Here is a 19908-nt window from a genome sequence, read left to right on the forward strand (position 1 = left end):
GAGAAGCAGCATTTCTATAGACGGGAGACGGGGAAGGAAACAAAACCAGTTTCTCGGTCGGAGGGAGAAAGGCGCGGGGGGACAATGGGGAGGACCGAAGCGGGGTAGCCAATGCGGCTGGCCGAGGGGTGGGAGGGTAGGGGACGCTTTGTGGAGTGGGTAACCGAACACCCTCCCCTCCGCCTTGGGATTTCAGCTGCTCTGGAGCGGCCTTATTTAAAGGTGGTGTGCAGGACTCCAGACCAGTGTTCCCTCTAATTTTTTGGGGTGGGTGGGCGGAAAAGTATAGTGTCTGAGTGGCAGTCCCTTCGGGATTGGGCGGCACAGAAATAATAAATAAATAAATAAATAAGCAAGCAAGCAAGCAAGCAAGCAAGCAAGCAAGCAAGCAAGCAAGCAAGCAAGCAAGCAAACAAACAAACAAACAAACAAACAAACAAACAAACAAACAAACAAAAAACCCACCCTGTTTCATCTCAGAGAATTTCAAAATAAAATACTGTGCTGTGTGTCTATAACAGTGAGCTCATAATAGGGCAACTCTATCAATATCAAAATGCCACTTAAATAGTTGAGCTAGTTTCAAACTAGATTTTGATTTTCTTTCTCTCTTCCTTACTCCCATTCTTTTTTTTTCTTTTCCTTCCTCTCTTTTTTTTCTTTTTTCTTTTAGAAAATAATTTTTATTACATATATAAACATTTACACAAATAAAATAAATGGTATAAATCATAAGTTGAAACAATTGCCAAATTAGCACATACTAACAGACAGACAAACAAACAAACAAACAAAAATAGAATAATTCTTATAATATCATTACTTATTTAAGTACACTAAACAATGATGACAATAACAATTAACATATAACATAATATATAATATTTATACTTAAATTCCCTTGAGGGGGTAAGTTATAAATCATCATATAGTTTTAAATTATCTTCTGGTGAAGTATATCATAACATCGGTATCTACCATTTTCTCCTTTAGGTTGTCCATATTCTTTTAATCATTTTTATTTTCCTAACCGCCTTCTTTCATTCATGTTTAATTTTAATTTTTTCCCTCTTTTTTCTATCTGTTTCTCTCTCTTCCTCTCTTCCTCTCTCTCTCCTTCCCTCTCACTCTTTCCCTCTCGGCTTCTGGGCAGGTCTGGAAAACTCTGAGTTGATGATGATTTTTAAGTGAGCGATTTGCTCACTGCTCAGCTTAGAGGGAACTATGCTCCAGACCCCATCATTCCCCACTGGCTTGCCTGGGGCTGTGGTGCGCTGGGGCGGGAAGGCTGAGACCCGGGGAAGGGAAGCTAGGGGTTCCCCCATTTAGTTTATTTACTTATTTATTATTTGGATTTCCAGGTCGCCTTTCTCCGTAGACTCAGGGGGGGCGGGGGCTTACAAAACAAGAATGAATTCCAAGTGAAACATGTAAGAAACCCAAATATTAAAAACTCATCTAAATCTAAATTAGAGTCCTATTGGGATTGGGCAGCACATAAGTCCGTTAAATGAATTGAAATGAAAAGCCCCAATTATTTAAAAAAAACCCGATCATTCCATCACAATCATACATGCGGCCAGAGCAGGTTGTTAATTTATTTATTTATTTATTTATTGGATTTGTATGCCCCCCCCCCCCCCGTCCATGGACTCGGGGCGGCTAACAACAGTGATAAAAACAGCATGTAGAAATCCAATACTAAAACAGCTAAAAACCCTTGTTATAAAACCAATCATACATACAAACATACCATGCATAAATTGTAAAGGCCTAGGGAGAAAGAATATCTCAGTTCCCCCATGCCTGATGGCAGAGGTGGGTTTTGAGGAGCTTACAAAAGGCAAGGAGAGTGGGGGCTATTCTAATCTCTGGGGGGAGTTGGTTCCAGAGGGCCGGGGCCGCCACAGGGAAGGCTCTTCCCCTGGGTCCCACCAAACGACATTGTTTAGTTGACGGGACCCGGAGAAGGCCCACTCTGTGGGACCTAACTGGTCGCTGGGATTCGTGCGGCAGAAGGCGGTCCTGGAGTTGTCGTATAGGGAGAACATAAAGTTGTGGAGCTCCCGAATGCTCGACGGCCCCAAGCCTGCTGACAAAGGTGAGTTTTTAAAGCCTTATGAAAGACTAGGAAGATGGAGACAGTACAAATCTCTGCAGGGAGTTGATTCCAAAGGGCTGGGGCTGCCACAGAGAAGGCCCTTCCCTTAGGGCCCGCCAGACGGCATTGCTTAGTTGACGGGACCTGGAGAAGGCCAACTTTGTGGGACCTGACCGGTCGCTGGGTCCTAAACCATGTAGGGCTTTATAGGTCATGATGTATTGGGAGTTGTTGTATAGGGAGAACATAAAGTTGTGAAGCTCCCGAATGCCCGACGGGAACAGAGCTGTGTTTTTCTGCAGAAGATGCAGGTGCGCCAGGAGAGTTTGGAGCTCACCTTGAAAAGGGCGCTGGTTGGAAATGGCAGGGAACACCTGCAGGAGCTGAATGGCTATGGACCGGTTGCTCCATTGACAGCCGATGTTAGGAAAACCTTGGAAAGGCTGGTGGTAGCCAATGATCCCTCTAGCGTTAGAAAACAGTGTGTGGCAATTGGAAACTGCTGTGCGCTGTTCGTGCAGGCGCGCAGCCTCCGATATTAGAAAATGGTGCATGCCAGTTGGAAACTGCTGCACAGCATTCTCTTGCTATGTGCACGGCCGTGCAGCCGCGCAGCCTAAAAGGGAAAATTGGTGAAAACCCTCACGGATCTGTGGTTCTACCTTTTTGGGGTTTGCCCTCCCGAGCAAAGAGATTGGCGGACGATGCTGTCATTATGACCCTGCAGTACATTTTGCAACATCTCGAATCCCCAAAGAATTAACCAAGAGTCCTTTTTGTAGACACCAGCTCAGCATTCCTTGCCGTAAAACCAAACATACATACAGACATACCATGCATAAAACTGTAAAGGCCTAGGGGGAAAGAGTGTCTCAATTCCCCCATGCCTGGCGGCAGAGGTGGGTTTTAAGAAACTTACGAAAGGCAAGGAGGGTGGGAGCAATTCTGATCTCTGGGGGCAGTTGGTTCCAGAGGGCCGGGGCCGCCATAGAGAAGGCTCTTCCCCTGGGTCCCGCCAAGTGACATTGTTTAGTTGACGGGACCCGGAGAAGACCCACTCTGTGAGACCTAACTGGTCGCTGGGATTCGTGCAGCAGAAGGCGGTCCCTGAGATAATCTGGTCCGGTGCCATGAAGGGCATGTATTGCCTTTAGCTAAGTTAAACAGGTTGGGTGATCTCCACCATCTACTGAGAACAGAGACAGCCAAAAAAAAAAAAAAAAGCCAATTCAATCCTTGGTTGCAAGGGGTAGCAAACGTTAAACTGCGTGTGCAGCTTTAGGTGTCTACGGAGAGGGGTGGCATACAAATCTAATAAATAATAATAATAATAATAATTAGTATAAACCTCTAGGGTCCTTTCCAATTCTGTTCTGTTCTGAGACTGGACTGACTGTCCGAATGGCAGAAGAAGAAAAGAATTTTAATAGACTGAACTAAGAGGACTAGCAACTTGAGCATGCTTTATTGCGCTTCCCTCTGTGGCCGCTTCGTTTTCCTTCCAAGTCAGGAAGAAGCCAAGCCGGTGCTAAAACAGGGTTGATCATCCAGTCCTTTTGGAGCTATCTCTCCTGGTGCTCTTCTTCACACCTGGAGACAGCTCTTTCCGCAGGTGTTGTCCGCCTGGGGTGCATCTATAGCCTTGTTCCAGTCTATCTCGATGGCTTATTCGGCAGCCGTTATTTCTTATCTCCCCAGCTGAAGCTCTTCTGCAGATAAGGCCAGTCCCGTGTTAGAGACGCTCCGATCTTGAAGCTCGATCAGATCAGAAATTGCTCGCCGCTTCTTTGGGAAGAGATGTCGACTGTTGCATTGGCCCCTTTGGGTGGGACTTCCGGCTTGAAAACCTCCAGAAAGTTTGTTGTTGTACAGAGGAATCCAGAAAACGCTCTTGAATTGCCCGTATTTTTCGGAGTCTAAGACACAGCTTTTTCCTCCCTAAGTGAGGCTGAAAATTTGGGTGCACCTTATACAGTGATACCTTGTCTTACAGACTTAATTAGTTCCGGGACGAGGTTCTTAAGGTGAAAAGTTTGTAAGATGAAACAATGTTTCCCATAGGAATCAATGAAAAAGCGATTAATACGTGCAAGCCCAAAATTCACCCCTTTTGCCAGCTGAAGCGCCTGTTTTTGTGCTGCTGGGATTCCCCTGAGGCTCCCCTCCATGGGAAACCCCACCTCCAGACTTCTGTGTTTTTGCAATGCTGCAGGGGAATCCCAGCAGGAGAATCCCAGCACCGCAAAAATGAGCGCTTTGCTGGCAACGGAAGTCCGGAGGTGGGGTTTCCCAGTGAAGGGAGCATCAGTGAAATCGCAGCATTGCAAAAACACCGAAGTCCTCGAAACCCCACGTCCGGACCTCTGTGTTTTTGCGATGCTGCAATTTCACTGAGGCTTCCCTCACTGGGAAACCCCACCTCCGGACTTCCGTTGCCAGAGAAGCATCCGTTTTTGCACTGCTGGGATTCCCCTGCAGCATCACAAAAACACGGAAGTCCGGAGGTGGGGTTTCCCATGGAGGGGAGCCTTAGGGGAATCCCAGCAGTGCAAAAACGGGTGCTTCGCTGGCAATGGAAGTCCGGAGACGGGGCATCCCAGCGGTGGTTGTGGGTTTGTAAGGTGAAAATAGTTTGGAAGAAGAGGCAAAAAAAATCTTAAACCCCGGGTTTGTATCTTGAAAAGTTTGTATGATGAGGCGTTTGTAAGACAAGGTATCACTGTACTTTGAATGTAGCTTTTTTGAAGCTTTTTTCCCCCAGCCCTAACCAGGTGCTAACAATCTTCCTGGCTTCCTCCTCGCTTCGAAGCAGTTTTTTTCCAGCTCTAAATCTTTGCAGGTTTATTTTCATTCCTGCTCCCTCTGAAAAAGGCTTTTCTAGCCCGAATGCAGTGCTAGCAATCTTCCTCCCTTCCAGCTTTTATTTTTATACCTCCTCCCTCCGAAGCAGTTTTTCCTGCCCTAAGTCTTTGCATTGGCTGCCGATCAGTTTCCGGTCACAATTCAAAGTGTTGGTCATGACCTTTAAAGCCCTACATGGCAGTGGACCAGATTACCTCCGGAACCACCTGCTACCGCACGAATCCCAGCGACCGATAAGGTCCCACAGAGTTGGCCTTCTCCAGGTCCCGTCGACTAAACAATGTCGTTTGGCGGGCCCCAGGGGAAGAGCCTTCTTTGTGATGGCCCTGGCCCTCTGGAACCGGAGATTAGAACTGCTCCCACCCTCCCTGTCTTTCGTAAACTACTCAAGACTCATTTATACCACCAGGCATGGGGGAGTTGAGATAGCTCTTCCCCCTAGGCCATTACAAGTTACGCATGGCATGTTTGTGTGTATGTTTGGTTTTATAATAGGGGTTTTTAGTTGTTTTTTATTATTCCATTGTACATGTTGTGTTTATTATTGTTGTTAGCCGCCCCGAGTCTGCGGAGAGGGGCGGCATACAAATCCAATAAATTATTATTATTATTATTATTATTATTATTATTATTATTATTATTATTATTATTATTAATTATTGCAGGATTGCTTTCATTCCTGCTCCCTCTGAAAAAAGAGGATAAAATAATGTGCTGAATCTCTACAGACTAAGCATGCTAGCCAGATGAATACCTGGTAGGTAGATTCTTCCTCCTCCCAAAAGTAAGGTGCGTCTTATACTCCAAAAATACAGTATACGAGCCAAAGGTCAAGAAAGCGGAATACGTTTAAAGAGGCCTGCAAAACCGCCACGTGATCTGCTGGGTTTCCTTTTAGCCTCCGGCAGGGCGTCGTATGAGGCATGGATGACAGTAATAGCCGAGGGGAAACAAGGACTTAACACTTCACACCGCCTCGCCCTGCAAGCTCCTTTCTTTCAAAGGTTGCTTCGGGGTGGGTGATCATCGGTTGATGGAGTGCAAAGCAAAACCTTGTTTGGGTGCAGCTTCGTTATTTCCAGCCACGCAAAGGTCCACGGGGGATTGTGGAGAGCAAGGAGGGATGAGGTGGCGCAGCAGGTAGAGTTCAGTACAGCAGGCCACTGAAGCCGACCGCTAGATCTGCAGGCCAGCGGTTCAAATCTCACCACCGGCTCAAGGTTGACTCAGCCTTCCACCCTTCCGAGGTGGGTCAAAGGAGGACCTGGATTGTGCGGGCAAGATGCTGGCTCTGTTCCAAAGTGCCATTGCTAACCTGTTGTAAGCCGCCCTGAGTCTAAGGAGAAGGGCGGCATAAAAAATTGAATGAATGAATGCATAAATAAATAAATTACTCCTTCTACTTCTCGTATTCTCACAGGTGCATGTGCCCACATCTCTTTCCCCTCCCTCACACGTGCGCACCCCCACCATGCTGCCCCCCACCCTACCAAGCCTGGTAGGTGAAAAAAAATGTCCAAATGGGCAAACCAGAAGTTCGAGAAAACGCACTTCCGGTTTGCAGTTGCGCTGTTTATTTGCACTCAAAACCCCACCTCCAGACTTCCGTGTTTTTGTGATGCTGCTATTTTGCTGAGGCTCCCCTCGCTGGGAAACCCCACCTCCGGACTTCCGTTGCCAGCAAAGCACCCGTTTTTGCGCTGCTGGGATTCCCCTGCAGCATCGCAAAAACACGGAAGTCCGGAGGTGGTGTTTCCCATGGAGGGGAGCCTCAGGGCAATCCCAGCAGCGCAAGGGCACTTTGCTGGCAACAGAAGTTCGGAGGCAGGGCATCCCAGTGGCGGTGGCTTGGGTTTGCAAGGTGAAAATAGTTTGGAAGAAGAGGCAAAAAAAATCTTAAACCCCGGGTTTGTTTCCCGAAAAGTTTGTATGACAAGGGGTTTGTAAGGCGAGTTATCACTGTATACGTGATACATAAATGGAATTTGGGGATTTAAAAATTTTTTTTTTGGCAAAAATAAAATCAATCAATATCAACTTTATTTGATTAGTCAATCGATCATATCAAAGCGAGGAAAAGGACCACATCGGTCGTCATAAAACTGTGACTGGTTAAAATACAATAAAATTGGCTAAAATAGAGGGAATTTAAATAAATAATGTTAAAATGCAGTATAATATGCTAAAATTGAGTAGTAAAACATGAGAATATAACTCGTGCTAAGGATTATATTAAACAAATCTAAGATACGGATATAAAATATTCTTAAGTGAGTTCATCTCCTTTGCATGCCACCCCAATATGTTCTATAAAACGTATTCTCATCTGAACAGCCCTGATTTAAAAAAAAAACTTTTTGGGCAAAAATAAAAGAGAGATGGCTTTCGGTCCCTATTGTTGCCACCCAGCATTCAGGGCCATAGAGCAGTGTTTCCCAACCTTGGCAACTTGAAGAGATCTGGACTTCAACTCCCAGAATTCCCTAGCCAGCACTGCCATAGAGTGCAGCAGGGCAGATGGTTGTCAGTTCTCGGCATCACACTCCGGCTGCGTTCACACCCTTGCTCACACCTCACCATTGATGTCCCCCTTGCTTTGGAGGTGGGATCCCAGATACCCCAAAATGGAGAACAGCCTCTACAGTGAGGGGTTAATCTTCCTGCAGGTCAGAAAAGTTTTTGTAGCTGCTCGCTGCGATAGTCATCTCTGAGGCTTCCTCTCGTATGCCCAGAAGTTGACTGCTCTGGTGTTATCTAATAAGATCGCAGGATTTGGGTGTGTACTTTAGTGCTTGTGTGCATGTGGATTTAAAGCATGTTCCATTGGGTGTCCTCCTGCCTTAAATCAGCTGGATTCTTTTGCCCCAGAAGGGTCTGTCCAAAATTACAATTAAATCTGGAGTCATTCTGTTTTGTACCAAGCAAAGATCAGGGAGTTGCGTCGCATCTTTTGCAACTAACAAAGAGTTTTGCAAGAGCTTGAGTGGAGTGGAGGAAAAACCTAGAGTACTGCATCCGGTCAGACCACAACTAGAGTTCTGCATCCAGCTTTGGTCACCACACTACAAAAAAGACATTGAAACTCTAGAGAAAATGCAGAGGAGAGCAAGCAGGATGATAAAGGGACTGGAAAGTTAAACATACAAGGAATGGTTGCAGGAACTGGACATGTCTTTCGTAAACTTCATGGCATCGGACCAGAATATCTCCGAGACCGCCTTCTGCCGCACGAATCCCAGCGACCGATTAGGTCCCACAGAGTGGGCCTTCTCCGGGTCTCGTCAACTAAACAATGTCGGTTGGCGGGCCCCGGGGGAAGAGCCTTCTCTGTGGCGGCCCCGACTCTCTGGAACCAGCTCCCCCCAGAGATTAGAACTGCCCCTACCCTCCTCGCCTTTCGCAAACTCCTTAAAACCCACCTTTGTCGTCAGGCATGGGGGAACTGAGATATCTCCCCCGGGCCTATACAATTTATGTATGGTATGCTTGTGTGTATGTCTGTTTAATAATGGGGTTTTTAATATTTTATATTGTAAATCATTAGATTTGTTATAAACTGTTTTTTATTGTGTTGTGAGCCGCCCCGAGTCTATGGAGAGGGGCGGCATACAAATCTAATTAATTAATTAATTAATTAATTAATAAACAAACAAACAAACTACTCAACACTCATTTATACCGCCAGGCATGGGGGAGTTGAGATATTCTTCCCCCCTAGGCCATTGCAAGTTATGCATGGTATGTTTGTGTGTATGTTTGGTTTTATAATAAGGGTTTTTAGTTGTTTTATTATTGGATTGTTACATGCTGTTTTTATCATTGTTGTTAGCCGCCCCGAGTCTACGGAGAGGGGTGGCATACAAATCCAATAAATAAAATAAATAAATAAATAAATGGTCAGTCTGGCGAAGAGAAGGACCAGGGGAGACATGATAGCAGTGATCCAATACCTGAGGGGTTGACACAGAGAGGAGGGGTCAGGTTTATTTATTTATTTATTTATTTGATTTTTATGCCACCCTTCTCCTTAGACTCAGGGCGGCTTACAACATGTTAGCAATAGCACTTTTTTAACAGAGCTAGGCTATTGCCCCCACAATCCGGGTCCTCATTTTACCCACCTTGGAAGGATGGGAGGCTGAGTCAACCTTGAGCCAGTGATGAGATTTGAACCGCTGACCTTCCGATCTACAGTCAGCTTCAGTGGCCTGCAGTACAGCACTCTACCTGCTGCGCCACCCCGGCTCTTTCTTTCCATGGCACCAGAAGGCAAGGAATAACGGATGGAAGGTGTCCAAGGAGAGATTCAACCTGATAATAAGGAGGAACTTTCTGATGGTGAGAGCGATCAACCGGTGGAACAGCTTCCCTGCAGAGGTTGTGAGAGCTCCAACACTTGCGACCTTCAAGGGGAGACTGGACTGCCATCTGTCTCAAATGGTGTAGAGCAGTGGTTCTCAACCTTTCTAATGCCGCGACCCCTTAATACAGTGGTGACCCCCAACTATAAGTTTAGCGCCAATTCTTCCAACAGATCTTCAAGCTGATTGGCAAGAGGTCAGAAGGACAACCCCCCTGTAAACGCCTGATTGGTTGGATTGTAAAAATATGTTCCGAGATGCCAGAATAGAAGCTTTAGTTGCTAAGACCATTGGAAATTTGTCTTTTCCCATGGTCTTAGGCGACCCCTGTGAAATGGTCGTTCGACCCCCAAAGGGGTCCCGACCCCAAGGTTGAGAACCACTGGTGTAGAGACTCCTGCTTTTGTGGACGGTTGGACTAGATGACCTACAAGGTCCCTTCCAACTCTAATAATAAATCTAAATCTAAAAATCAAAAATGAACCCTGGTAGGGAGTGGCTCTGTCCAGGAGAGTGGGCCAAATGCTAAAAATGCTAAAAAGGTAGACCAGAGTGAAACCCCAAGTAACACAAATGACACAAGCTTGCACCAGAACCCATGATGCACACCAACAGGACTGGCTCTCTTGCCCAGTTTAAATAGACCACCTGTTCAGCTGTGGACCGGCCCTTTCTCAAGAACGTGAACCCTCCTGGGTTAATTTCACCACCTCTGGTGGCCCAGGACGGTCCTGGGTGAGTCTCACTTTGCCAAACACGCCCCCTCTCATTTTCTTTCTCTTTCCCCCTCTTTCCTTCCCTCCCTCTCTTTTACTCTGTCTCTGTCTTTCCCTCCCTTTCTCCTTTTCTCTTTTCTCTTCCCCCCTCTGTTTCCCATTCTCTCCCTTCCCTTCTTTCCCTTTCCCTCCCTCCCTCTCTCTTTCCTCCTCTCTTTCCTTCCCTCCTTCCCTCTCTTTTACTCTGTCTCTCTGTCTTTCCCTCCCTTTCTCCTTTTCTCTCTCCTTTCTCTTTCCCTCTCTCTTTTACTCCTTTCTTCCCCCCTCTCTTTCCCATTCTCTCCCCTTCTTTCCCTTTCCCTCCCTTCCTCTCTCTTTCCCCCTCTCTCTCCTTCCCCCTCTCTCTTTTCTTCCCTTTTTCCTCCTCTTCTTTTTCTCCCTCCTTCTTTCTCTCTCTCTCTCTTCTCCCTCCCTCCTTCCTTCAGAAAGCCTCTTGTTCTGCAGTGCCACAGCCCTTTGCTCCCTCTTTCAGAACCAACCTGGGGGTGCAGGGGAGGGAGGACATGGCAAACTGCAGCCTTTTCTCTGACCATGGAGGGTGTGTGTGTCTCCCTTGGGGCTCTGGGCCTGTCGGGGTGGTTTTTTTGGGGGGGTGTTCACAGCACCCTGTTGCACAGCCCCAGCATCCAGCTGAATTCCCCAGCAGCACAACGCACACACACCCGCCTGTTGTGCATTGGCCTGCCAAGACCGGGCTTTGGACGGAGGGGGGGGGGGCGGCAGTGGAGGGAGTGTGGTAGCAGCTGCTGCCCCCTCATTAAAATGCACACCTGCTCCCAGCAGATGCCGCGGGTGCTGCTACTGGGCCCGCTTCTCTTTCAGTCTGGCCGGGATTCTGCCCATCTCATTAACTCACGGCGTCCCCAAACTTCGGGGGATTCTCCCATAAGGCTTCCACAAGAGGACTGAAAGGGGATGCTAGAAAAAGAGGGCGGGGGGGGGGATAAAAACAGACTCACCCCCTTCCTTTCCCTTCCCTTCCCTCCCTCCTTCTTTCCTTTCCCTCTCTCCCTCCCTCCTTCCCTCCCTCCTTCCCTTCTTCCTCTCTTCCCTTCCTTCCTTCCTCCCTCCCTTCCCTTCTCCTTCCCTTCCCTTCCTCCCTCCCTCACTCCTTCCCTTCTCCCTCTCTTCCTTCCTTCCTTCCCTCCCTCCCTCCTTCCCTTCTTCCTCTCTTCCCTTCCTCCCTCCCTCCCTTCCCTCCTCCCTCTCTTCCCTCCCTCCCTTCCCTCCTTGTTTCCTTTCCCTTCCCTCCCCCTCCCTCACTTCTTCCCTTCTCTCTTCCTTCCTTCCTTTCCTTTCTCTTCTCTTCCCTCCCTCTTTCTTTCCTTCCTTTCCCTTCCCTCTATCTCTCCCTCCCTCCCTTGCTCCCTTCCTTCCTTCCCTTCCATCCCTCCTCCGTCCCTTCCTTCCCTCCCTCCTTCCTCCCCTTCTCCTTCTCTTTCCTTCCTTCCCTTCCCTCCCTTCCCTCCTCCCTCCCTCCCTTCCCTCCCTCCCTCTTCCCCTTCTTCCTATCTTCCCTTCCTTCCGTTCCTTCCTTCTTTCTTTCCCTCCCGCCCTCCCTCCCCATTTAAGGACAGAATGTGAACCGGATTGTATGTGCCAGCCTGCCAACTATGGCTTTGCCCCCTCACCCGCCCCCCCCGCCCTGCCAGTTTCCATTTAGTACTCGCTTTCTGCCGTGACTGTTCTTTGGCACACAAAGGGCCCTCTTCTTCCTGGGGGATCTGGAAACTTCAGGGCCGTTTGGCAATCCTGGGAGGGTTTCAGCAGGAGAGCAAAGGAGGCCCCGAAGAAGAAGAATGCAAGGGGGGGGGGGAGTGGGAATTATTGGGTAGAAGGGCACAAACCGCAAATTAGGAGCAGCTCCATCCAAAATACACCAATAAGCTCATGTAGAATAACAGGGTTGGAAGGGATGATTCCTCTGCAGAACTGGATCAGCAGCTCCTTGGGTACTTTATTTATTTTATTTATTTATTTTGTCCAATACACAATACATATTGAATAGAATAGACATGTAGTATTATATAAAAAATAAAAGGATAGAAGGAAAGATATAAAAGTAGAGGAGAAGATATATGAAAGGAAGAAAATATATATGATATATGAGATAAAGGAAAGACAATTGGACAGGGGACGAAAGGCACACTAGTGCACTTATGCACGCCCCTTACTGACCTCTTAGGAACCTGGAGAGGTCAATCGTGGATAGTCTAAGGGAGAAATGTTGAGGGTTAGGGGTTGACACTACTGAGTCCGGTAATGAGTTCCACGCTTCGACAACTCGATTTGCTAAAGTCATATTTTGTACAGTCAAGTTTGGAGCGATTAATATTGAGTTTGAATCTGTTGCGTGCTCTTGTGTTGTTGCGGTTGAAGCTGAAGTAGTCATTGACAGGCAGGACGTTACAGCATATGATCTTGTAGGCAATATTTAAATCGTGCTTTAGGCGTCGTAGTTCTAAGCTTTCTAGATCCAGGATTGTTAGTCTATTTCCGTAGGGTGTTCTGTTTCGAGAGGAGTGAAGGCTTCCTTTAATTAATATTGATAGTTGTCTTGGTGTGCAGTGCTCTATAGCGACGTTTTTGAAGGTAGGAAGTTAGGATAGCCGAACAGCTGCCCGGCGAAGGATGACTACATCAGCTTCAACCGCAACAACACAAGAGCACGCAACAGATTCAAACTCAATATTAATCGCTCCAAATTTGAGACTCCTGCGTGTCTCTCTCACTCATCCTTTTCTTGTTCCTCTCTTTCTTAGGTGCTCCAAGGACTTCGTTGGCCAACGGTGCCAATTCCCGAATTTGTGCTCCAGTTCCCCCTGCAACAATGGCGGCACCTGCCACCCAGTGGTTGAGGGCAACACACCCGGCTACGTTTGCGCCTGCCCGCTGGGCTACATCGACAAGCTGTGCCTGACTGTTGAGGAAAATGCCTGCTTGAGCGGCCCCTGTCGCAACGGAGGGAGCTGTCACCTCGTCACCTTGACCGAGTACAAGTGCACCTGCCCTCCAGGCTGGTCAGGTGAGGGAGCCCAAATGGCCCACATTCCCTGCAGCTCCGTGCCTGGTAGAATCCCAATTCTCAGCTGCAGAACCGAGCCCGGCCCTGTGGGTTGTGGTTGTTTTTTAAATAGTCTTTATTAAAATATAAAAAGATAGACAAACAAGTATAACAATAACAAATTTATAAAAAATTTATAACCAAAATGTATACTTATCTACTAAACTATGAAAACATCGAAGAAATAGTTAAACCTAATATGATAGCTTGGATGACTAACTTTGGATTTGCAATTCAGCTAGAAGACTGGGAAAAACTATGGTCAGTTAACTATAAAATGACTTTGTCAACACCATACAAAGAAAATCTTTATAAAACGTTCTTCCAATGGCATTATGCGCCAGCGCGCCTAGTAACAAATGATGGAAGTGTAAAAAAGAGGTGGGAACATACTACCACATATGGTGGAAATGTAACGAAGCAAAAAAATTCTGGATCCGAATTAGGACATGGATGGAAGAAATACTGGGCTACAAAATTGAGATAAAACCGGAAATGTATTTATTAGGCATAATTAGAGGCAAACACAGCAAAGAAAATTACTACTTAATAAATCACTTACTTACTGCTGCAAGATTAGCATATGCACAAGTTTGGAAACAAGATAAGACTCCAAACAAAGAAACAGTGATTAAAAAAATATTAGACTGCGCCAAATTTAGCAAATTAACATATGAGATTCAAAACCAGCAAAATAAGGACTACTGTATTACAAAGTGTGGGAAAAAATATACAACTGGGTGGAAGTTAAGAAAAAGGTATAGTAAATAGAATTGTAAAAAATAAATATTGTAAATATATAAATCATAAAAAAAACAAAAAAAACAAATAGTGTTGGGCGAACCCAACAAAGTTCGGGTTCGGCACCCGAATTTTAAAAAAAGTTCGGGTTCAGCATCCGAACCTGAACTTTTGCCGAACTTTTGAGTTCGGCGCTCGGGAAAGAACCAGGAAGCGCTGCCGCACAGCTGTCACCTTCCGAAACAGCCGGGGTGCTTCCCGGCGCTCTCCCGAACCCGAACTTTTGCCGAACTTCTGGGTTCGGCGTTCGGGAGACCGCCGAGAAGCACCCCGGCTATTTCTGAAGGTGACAGCTGGGTGACGGCACTTCCCAGAACAGCCGGGGAGCTGTCAGCCGGTCGGGAGGCGCAAAAGGAGGTGGGGAATCCCACGAGGGAATTTCAGGTGCGGAGCTTTGACGTAGTAATAATAATAATAATAATAATAATAATAATAATAATAATAATAATAATAATAATAATTTATTAGATTTGTATGCTGCCCCTCTCTGAAGACTGGGGGCGGCTCACAACAATAATAACAAGTGACAAATCCAATATTTAAAAGACATCTAAAAAAACCCGTCATTAAAACCATACAACACAATTCATACCATACATAAACTATATAAGCCTGGGGATATCTCAATTTCCCCATGCCTGGCAACATAGGTGGGTCTTCAGTAACTTACAAAAGGCAAGGAGGGTGGGGGCGGTTCTAATCTCCAGGGCAGCTGATTCCAGAGCGTCGGGGTCCCACCAGACGGCATTGTTTCGTCGATGGGACCCGGAGAAGGCCAACTCTGTGGGATGTAATCGGCCACTGGGATTCATGTGGCAGAAGGCGGTCCCGTAGGTATTCTGGTCCGATGCCATGTAGTTTCTTCCTGAGGTTTCGCCTAAAGCAGGCTGTCCCTTCTCTCTTTGGCCTCCAGGCAAGACGTGCCAGCAGGCTGACCCTTGTGCCTCCAACCCGTGTGCCAACGGTGGGCAGTGCGTGCCCTTTGAGTCCAACTACATCTGCCGATGCCCCCAGGGCTTCCACGGGGCTACTTGCAAAGAAGACTTCAACGAGTGTGTCCGGACACCCTCCATCTGCAAGAATGGGGGCACCTGCGTCAATGAGATTGGCTCCTTCAAGTGCTACTGCCGGCCGGCCTACACCGGGCTCACTTGCGATCACCGCTACGTGCCCTGCAGCCCCTCTCCTTGCCAGAACGGGGGCACCTGCCAGCAGATAGGAGACGTGGCCTACGAGTGCACCTGCCTTGCAGGTAGGCGGGGGTACCTTGTCTCTCCCTCTCTTGTCTTTCTCTGACACCTCGACTTACAGATGTGCAGGTCAGCTTTACTAGATAAATGGTCAAAGCAATGGAAACTGCTGTTTAATGTTTCCAAATGTAAAATAATGCACTTGGGGAAAAGGAATCCTCAATCTGAGTATTGTATTGGCAGTTCTGTGTTAGCAAAAACTTCAGAAGAGAAGAATTTAGGGGTTGTGATTTCTGACAGTCTCAAAATGGGTGAGCAGTGTGGTTGGGCGGTAGGAAAAACAAGTAGAATGCTTGGCTGCATTGCTAGAGGTATAACAAGCAGGAAGAGGGAGATTGTGATCCCGCTATATGGAGCACTGGTGAGACCACATTTCGAATACTGTGTTCAGTTCTGGAGACCTCACCTACAAAAAAATATTGATAATATTGAACGGGTCCAAAGATGGGCTGCAAGAATGGTGGAAGGTCTTAAGCATCAAACGTATCAGGAAAGACTTAATGAACTCAATCTGTATAGTCTGGAGGACAGAAGGAAAAGGGAGGACATGATCGAAACATTTAAAGGGTTAAATAAGGTCCAGGAGGGAAGTGTTTTTAATAGAAAAGTGAACACAAGAACAAGGGGACACAATCTGAAGTTAGTTGGGGGGTAAGATCAGAAGCAACATGAGAAAATATTATTTTACTGAAAGAGTAGTAGATCCTTGGAACAAACTTCCAGCAGACGTGGTTGGTAAATCCACAGTAACTGAATTTAAACATGCCAGGGATAAACATAGATCCATCCTAAGATAAAATACAGGAAATAGTATAAGGGCAGACTAGATGGATCATGAGGTCTTTTTCTGCCGTCAGTCTTCTATGTTTCTATGTTTCATCTCTCCAACCCCTGCCCACGCAGGAGACCCTACACCATTTCTGACCGGTGGCCATCCAGTCTCCTCTTGAAAGCTTTCAAGGATGAAGCTCCTGCCTGATCCAGGAGTGATACGAAGGGCAAAGCCACGTGTAAAGATCGTGCTTGGAAATAGCCAAAACCTCAGCCGGCGTGGTTCCAACGCCCTTGGGAGAGATTTGACAACCTTAGAGGTTTTCTGCCAACTTCTGTAGAGCTTCCATGGCGTAGTGGTTAGGGTGCAGTCCTGCAGGCTACTTCTGCAGTTTAGCAGATTGAATCTCAGTAGGTGTGGATGCTGTCAAAGTCTCTACTTAAGACAATGTCCTCAAAAAGGGGCTAAGAGCAACCCAGCCATGTGGGGTCACTCACGAACGCGAATCCTAGAAAGAAAACTTGGACACATTGTCTCTCTCTGGGTGAAGTGACATGGTGTAGAGCCATGTACCCCTTTTTATTTTGGAACATAAGGAAATGGGGGATAATTACATATACTTGTCAAATGATGCATTCAATAACATAACTTCAAACGTATCTTTTGAGTTCTTCCTTTTCCCATAGATATCAAGAAACAATTTCCTAGAGACTTCCTAGGAACAGATGTTCCTCACACCTAGTTTCTCTGAAGTCTTCTGCCTATCTCACTAATCTTCCTTAATCATCCTGTTGTATGCTTCAGGCAATGTAAATCCCCCCCCCTTTGATCCTATAATGTCCTGTTGGTGAAAACTTTGTTTATTGTGAGATGTTTATTTGAGCCCTCTTGTTTCCCTGTTGTAATTGCCAGGAATGCAGATTAGGCGAGTTTAGTGCCCTCCTGTCCTGGGTTATAGAATCAGGGTAAGCAGAGTATTTTTATGCTAGAGGTCCAGATTTATAAATCCTATTCTAATATTTATGCTATACTGCAACAAGTAGGCTCAAGGTTGACTCAGCCTTCCATCCTTCCGAGGTGGCTCAAATGAGGACCCAGATGGTTGGGGGCAAGAGGCTGACTGTCTGTAAACCGCTTAGAGAGGGCTGTAAAGTACAGTAGTCCCTCGCTATACCGCGCTTCACCTACTGCGGCTTCACTTCATCGCGGGTTTTCAAGAAATATTAATGAGAAAAATCATTCGCGGATCTTTGCTGGTTCGCGGGTTTCTGAGGAAGTCGATCGGCAGATTTAAACAGCCCGCGGAACTCGATCGGCAGGTTTTTCAAAAAATATATATATATAAAATTGTAAATACTGTATTTAAATACTGTATCTAAAATAAATACTGTGTGGGAAGGGTTTATAAACACTTAAAACAATGAAAACTTACCAAACAATTACAATATAAATACTTAAATAAGTACTGTACTATCAGTCGATAAATTCCCCATCGCGGATTTCACCTATCGCGGTCGGGTCTGGAACGTAACACCAGCGATAGGTGAGGTCTTACTGTACTGTGTATATAAGTCTAAATGCTATTGCTATTCTTTTATTTTGGGTACCCATTGCCTTGACATAGCAGCCTGTGACCCAACCCCGATTTCTTCACTTCCTGTTATTCCAGCCCCCCCCCCCTTTCCTACAATGCCCCCATGCAGCCGGAGTGGCGCAGCAGGTAGAGTGCAGTACTGCAGCCACTGAAGCTGACTGTAGATCTGTAGGTCAGCGGTTCAAATCTCATCCCCGGCTCAAGGTTGACTCAGCCTTCCATCCTTCCGAGGTGGGTCAAATGAGGACCCGGATTGTGGGGGCAATAGGCTGGCTCTGTTAAAAAGTGCTATTGCCAACATGTTGTAAGTTGCCCTGAGTCTAAGGAGAAGGGCGACATAAAAAATTGAATAAATAAATAAAATAAATAAATTCGCTTTCCTGGCTCCTCTGCCATCAGCCTTCTGCAGAATGCTGGGGTGCTTGAACCAACCTTTAGAAAGCCAGACACGTAGGCAGTTCATGGTTCTGCTCTCTGGCTTTTTCCTTGAGAAACTTGGGATCTATGGAAGAACCTTATAAGGAAATGAAACTAGCCATGGCTCTGTTCCTTGTTTAACTTTTAGGGTGGGGGGATGTGGAGCTGCCTGGACCACCCAAAACAGACCTTCACTTTCTAGTGCAGAGAAACTTTATCCCTTGCTGGGGACAAGATAATGAGGATGATGGATAGAAACATAGAAACATAGAAGACTGATGGCAGAAAAAGACCTCATGGTCCATCTAGTCTGCCCTTATGCTATTTCCTATATTTTATCTTACAGTGGATCTATGTTTATCTCAGGCATGTTTAAATTCAGTTACTGTGGATTTACCAACCACGTCTGCTGGAAGTTTGTTCCAAGGATCTACTACTCTTTCAGTAAAATAATATTTTCTCATGTTGCCTTTGATCATTCCCCCAACTTACTTCAGATTGTGTCCCCTTGTTCTTGTGTTCACTTTCCTATTAAAAACACTTCCCTCCTGAACCTTATTTAACCCTTTAACATATTTAAATGTTTCGATCATGCCCCCCCTTTCCCTTCTGTCCTCCAGACTATACAGATTGAGTCCATGAAGTCTTTCCTGATAGGTTTTATGCTTAAGACCTTCCACCATTCTTGCAGCCCGTCTTTGCACCTGTTCAATTTTGTCAATATCTTTTTGTAGGTGAGGTCTCCAGAACTGAACACAGTACTCCAAATGTGGTCTCACCAGCGCTCTATATAAGGGGATCACAATCTCCCTCTTCCTGCTTGTTATACCTCTAGCTATGCAGCCAAGCATCCTACTTGCTTTTCCTACCGCCCGACCAGACTGCTCACCCATTTTGAGACTATCAGAAATCACTACCCCTAAATCCTAAAGGCGTCAAATATATCAAGAAGTACATCAGCCAACATTAGCCATAACTGGGATTAGTGCAACTGGGTAATAGCAGCTACTGTTAGAATTCCACACTGGGCTTAAATTCTCAGGGAGCCCAAGTCTGGGGAAAGCGGGATTATATGACCTCACTGTTAGTGGCGGTTGTGTTATCTCTCCCGTGTTGGATTTTTTTCTTTTGGGACTTTCTGTTTTGTGGGAGTTGGATGCTGTGTCAGATGTGGGCTGTTCTCTGCAGGGCAGGTCATCTGTCTGTTTGTCTCTCTCTCTCTCTCTCTCTCTGTGTTGTATTGCCTCTGTACAAATCGATAGACCACACTTGGAGTCTTGTGTACAGTTCTGTTCACTGCACCTCAAGAAGGATAAAATGGAACTGGAAAAGGTGCAAAAAAGGTCAACAAGAGTGATCAAGGAAATGGAGCCCCTCCCTTATGATACCAGGCTTCAATGCCTTGGTCTCTTCAGCCTTGAAAGACGGCATTTAAGGGGTGACTTGATCGAAGTGTATAAAATCATGCATGGGGTAGAAAAGGTGGATAGAGGAAAATTCTTTTCTCTTTCACACAATACTAGGACGAGGGGGGAATCCCTAAAGCTGACAGGTGAGAAAGCGAGGACAAATCAAGGGAAATATTTCTTCACCCACAGGGTGGTTGGTTTATGGAATTCACTTCCAGAAGAGGTCGTGACAGCTGTCAGCCTTGATGGCTTCAAGGCAGGAATAGACAGATTCATGGATGCCAAGCATATAAATGGTTATTGAAACGGATGTCCAAGTGCCGCCTCTATGTTGGTTGAGGCAGGCAGGGTTCCCTTGAGTACCACTTGTTGGGGGTCAAAAGAAAGGGAGGGTCTTGCCTTCTCTTTCTGCTCAAGATCCCCATGGACAATTGGTGGGCCACTGTGGGACACAGAATGATGGACTCGGGCTTTGGCCTGATTCAGCAGGGCTCTTCTTAT

The 19908-nt window shown here is 46.3% G+C and overlaps 1 protein-coding gene across 1 annotated transcript in view; it reads left to right on the top strand.

Annotated features, from left to right (window-relative positions):
- NOTCH1 (notch receptor 1) overlaps positions 1 to 19908 on the top strand; it is a 125421-nt gene that overhangs the window by 41709 nt on the left and 63804 nt on the right. Inside the window, exons 3-4 of the mRNA XM_070758900.1 lie at positions 12863 to 13125; positions 14879 to 15217. Of these exons, the coding sequence (XP_070615001.1) occupies positions 12863 to 13125; positions 14879 to 15217 (602 nt within the window). The remainder of the gene's footprint in view (positions 1 to 12862; positions 13126 to 14878; positions 15218 to 19908) is intronic.

Source organism: Erythrolamprus reginae, chromosome 8 (genome assembly GCF_031021105.1).
Source record: "Erythrolamprus reginae isolate rEryReg1 chromosome 8, rEryReg1.hap1, whole genome shotgun sequence".
NCBI lineage: Eukaryota > Metazoa > Chordata > Lepidosauria > Squamata > Dipsadidae > Erythrolamprus > Erythrolamprus reginae.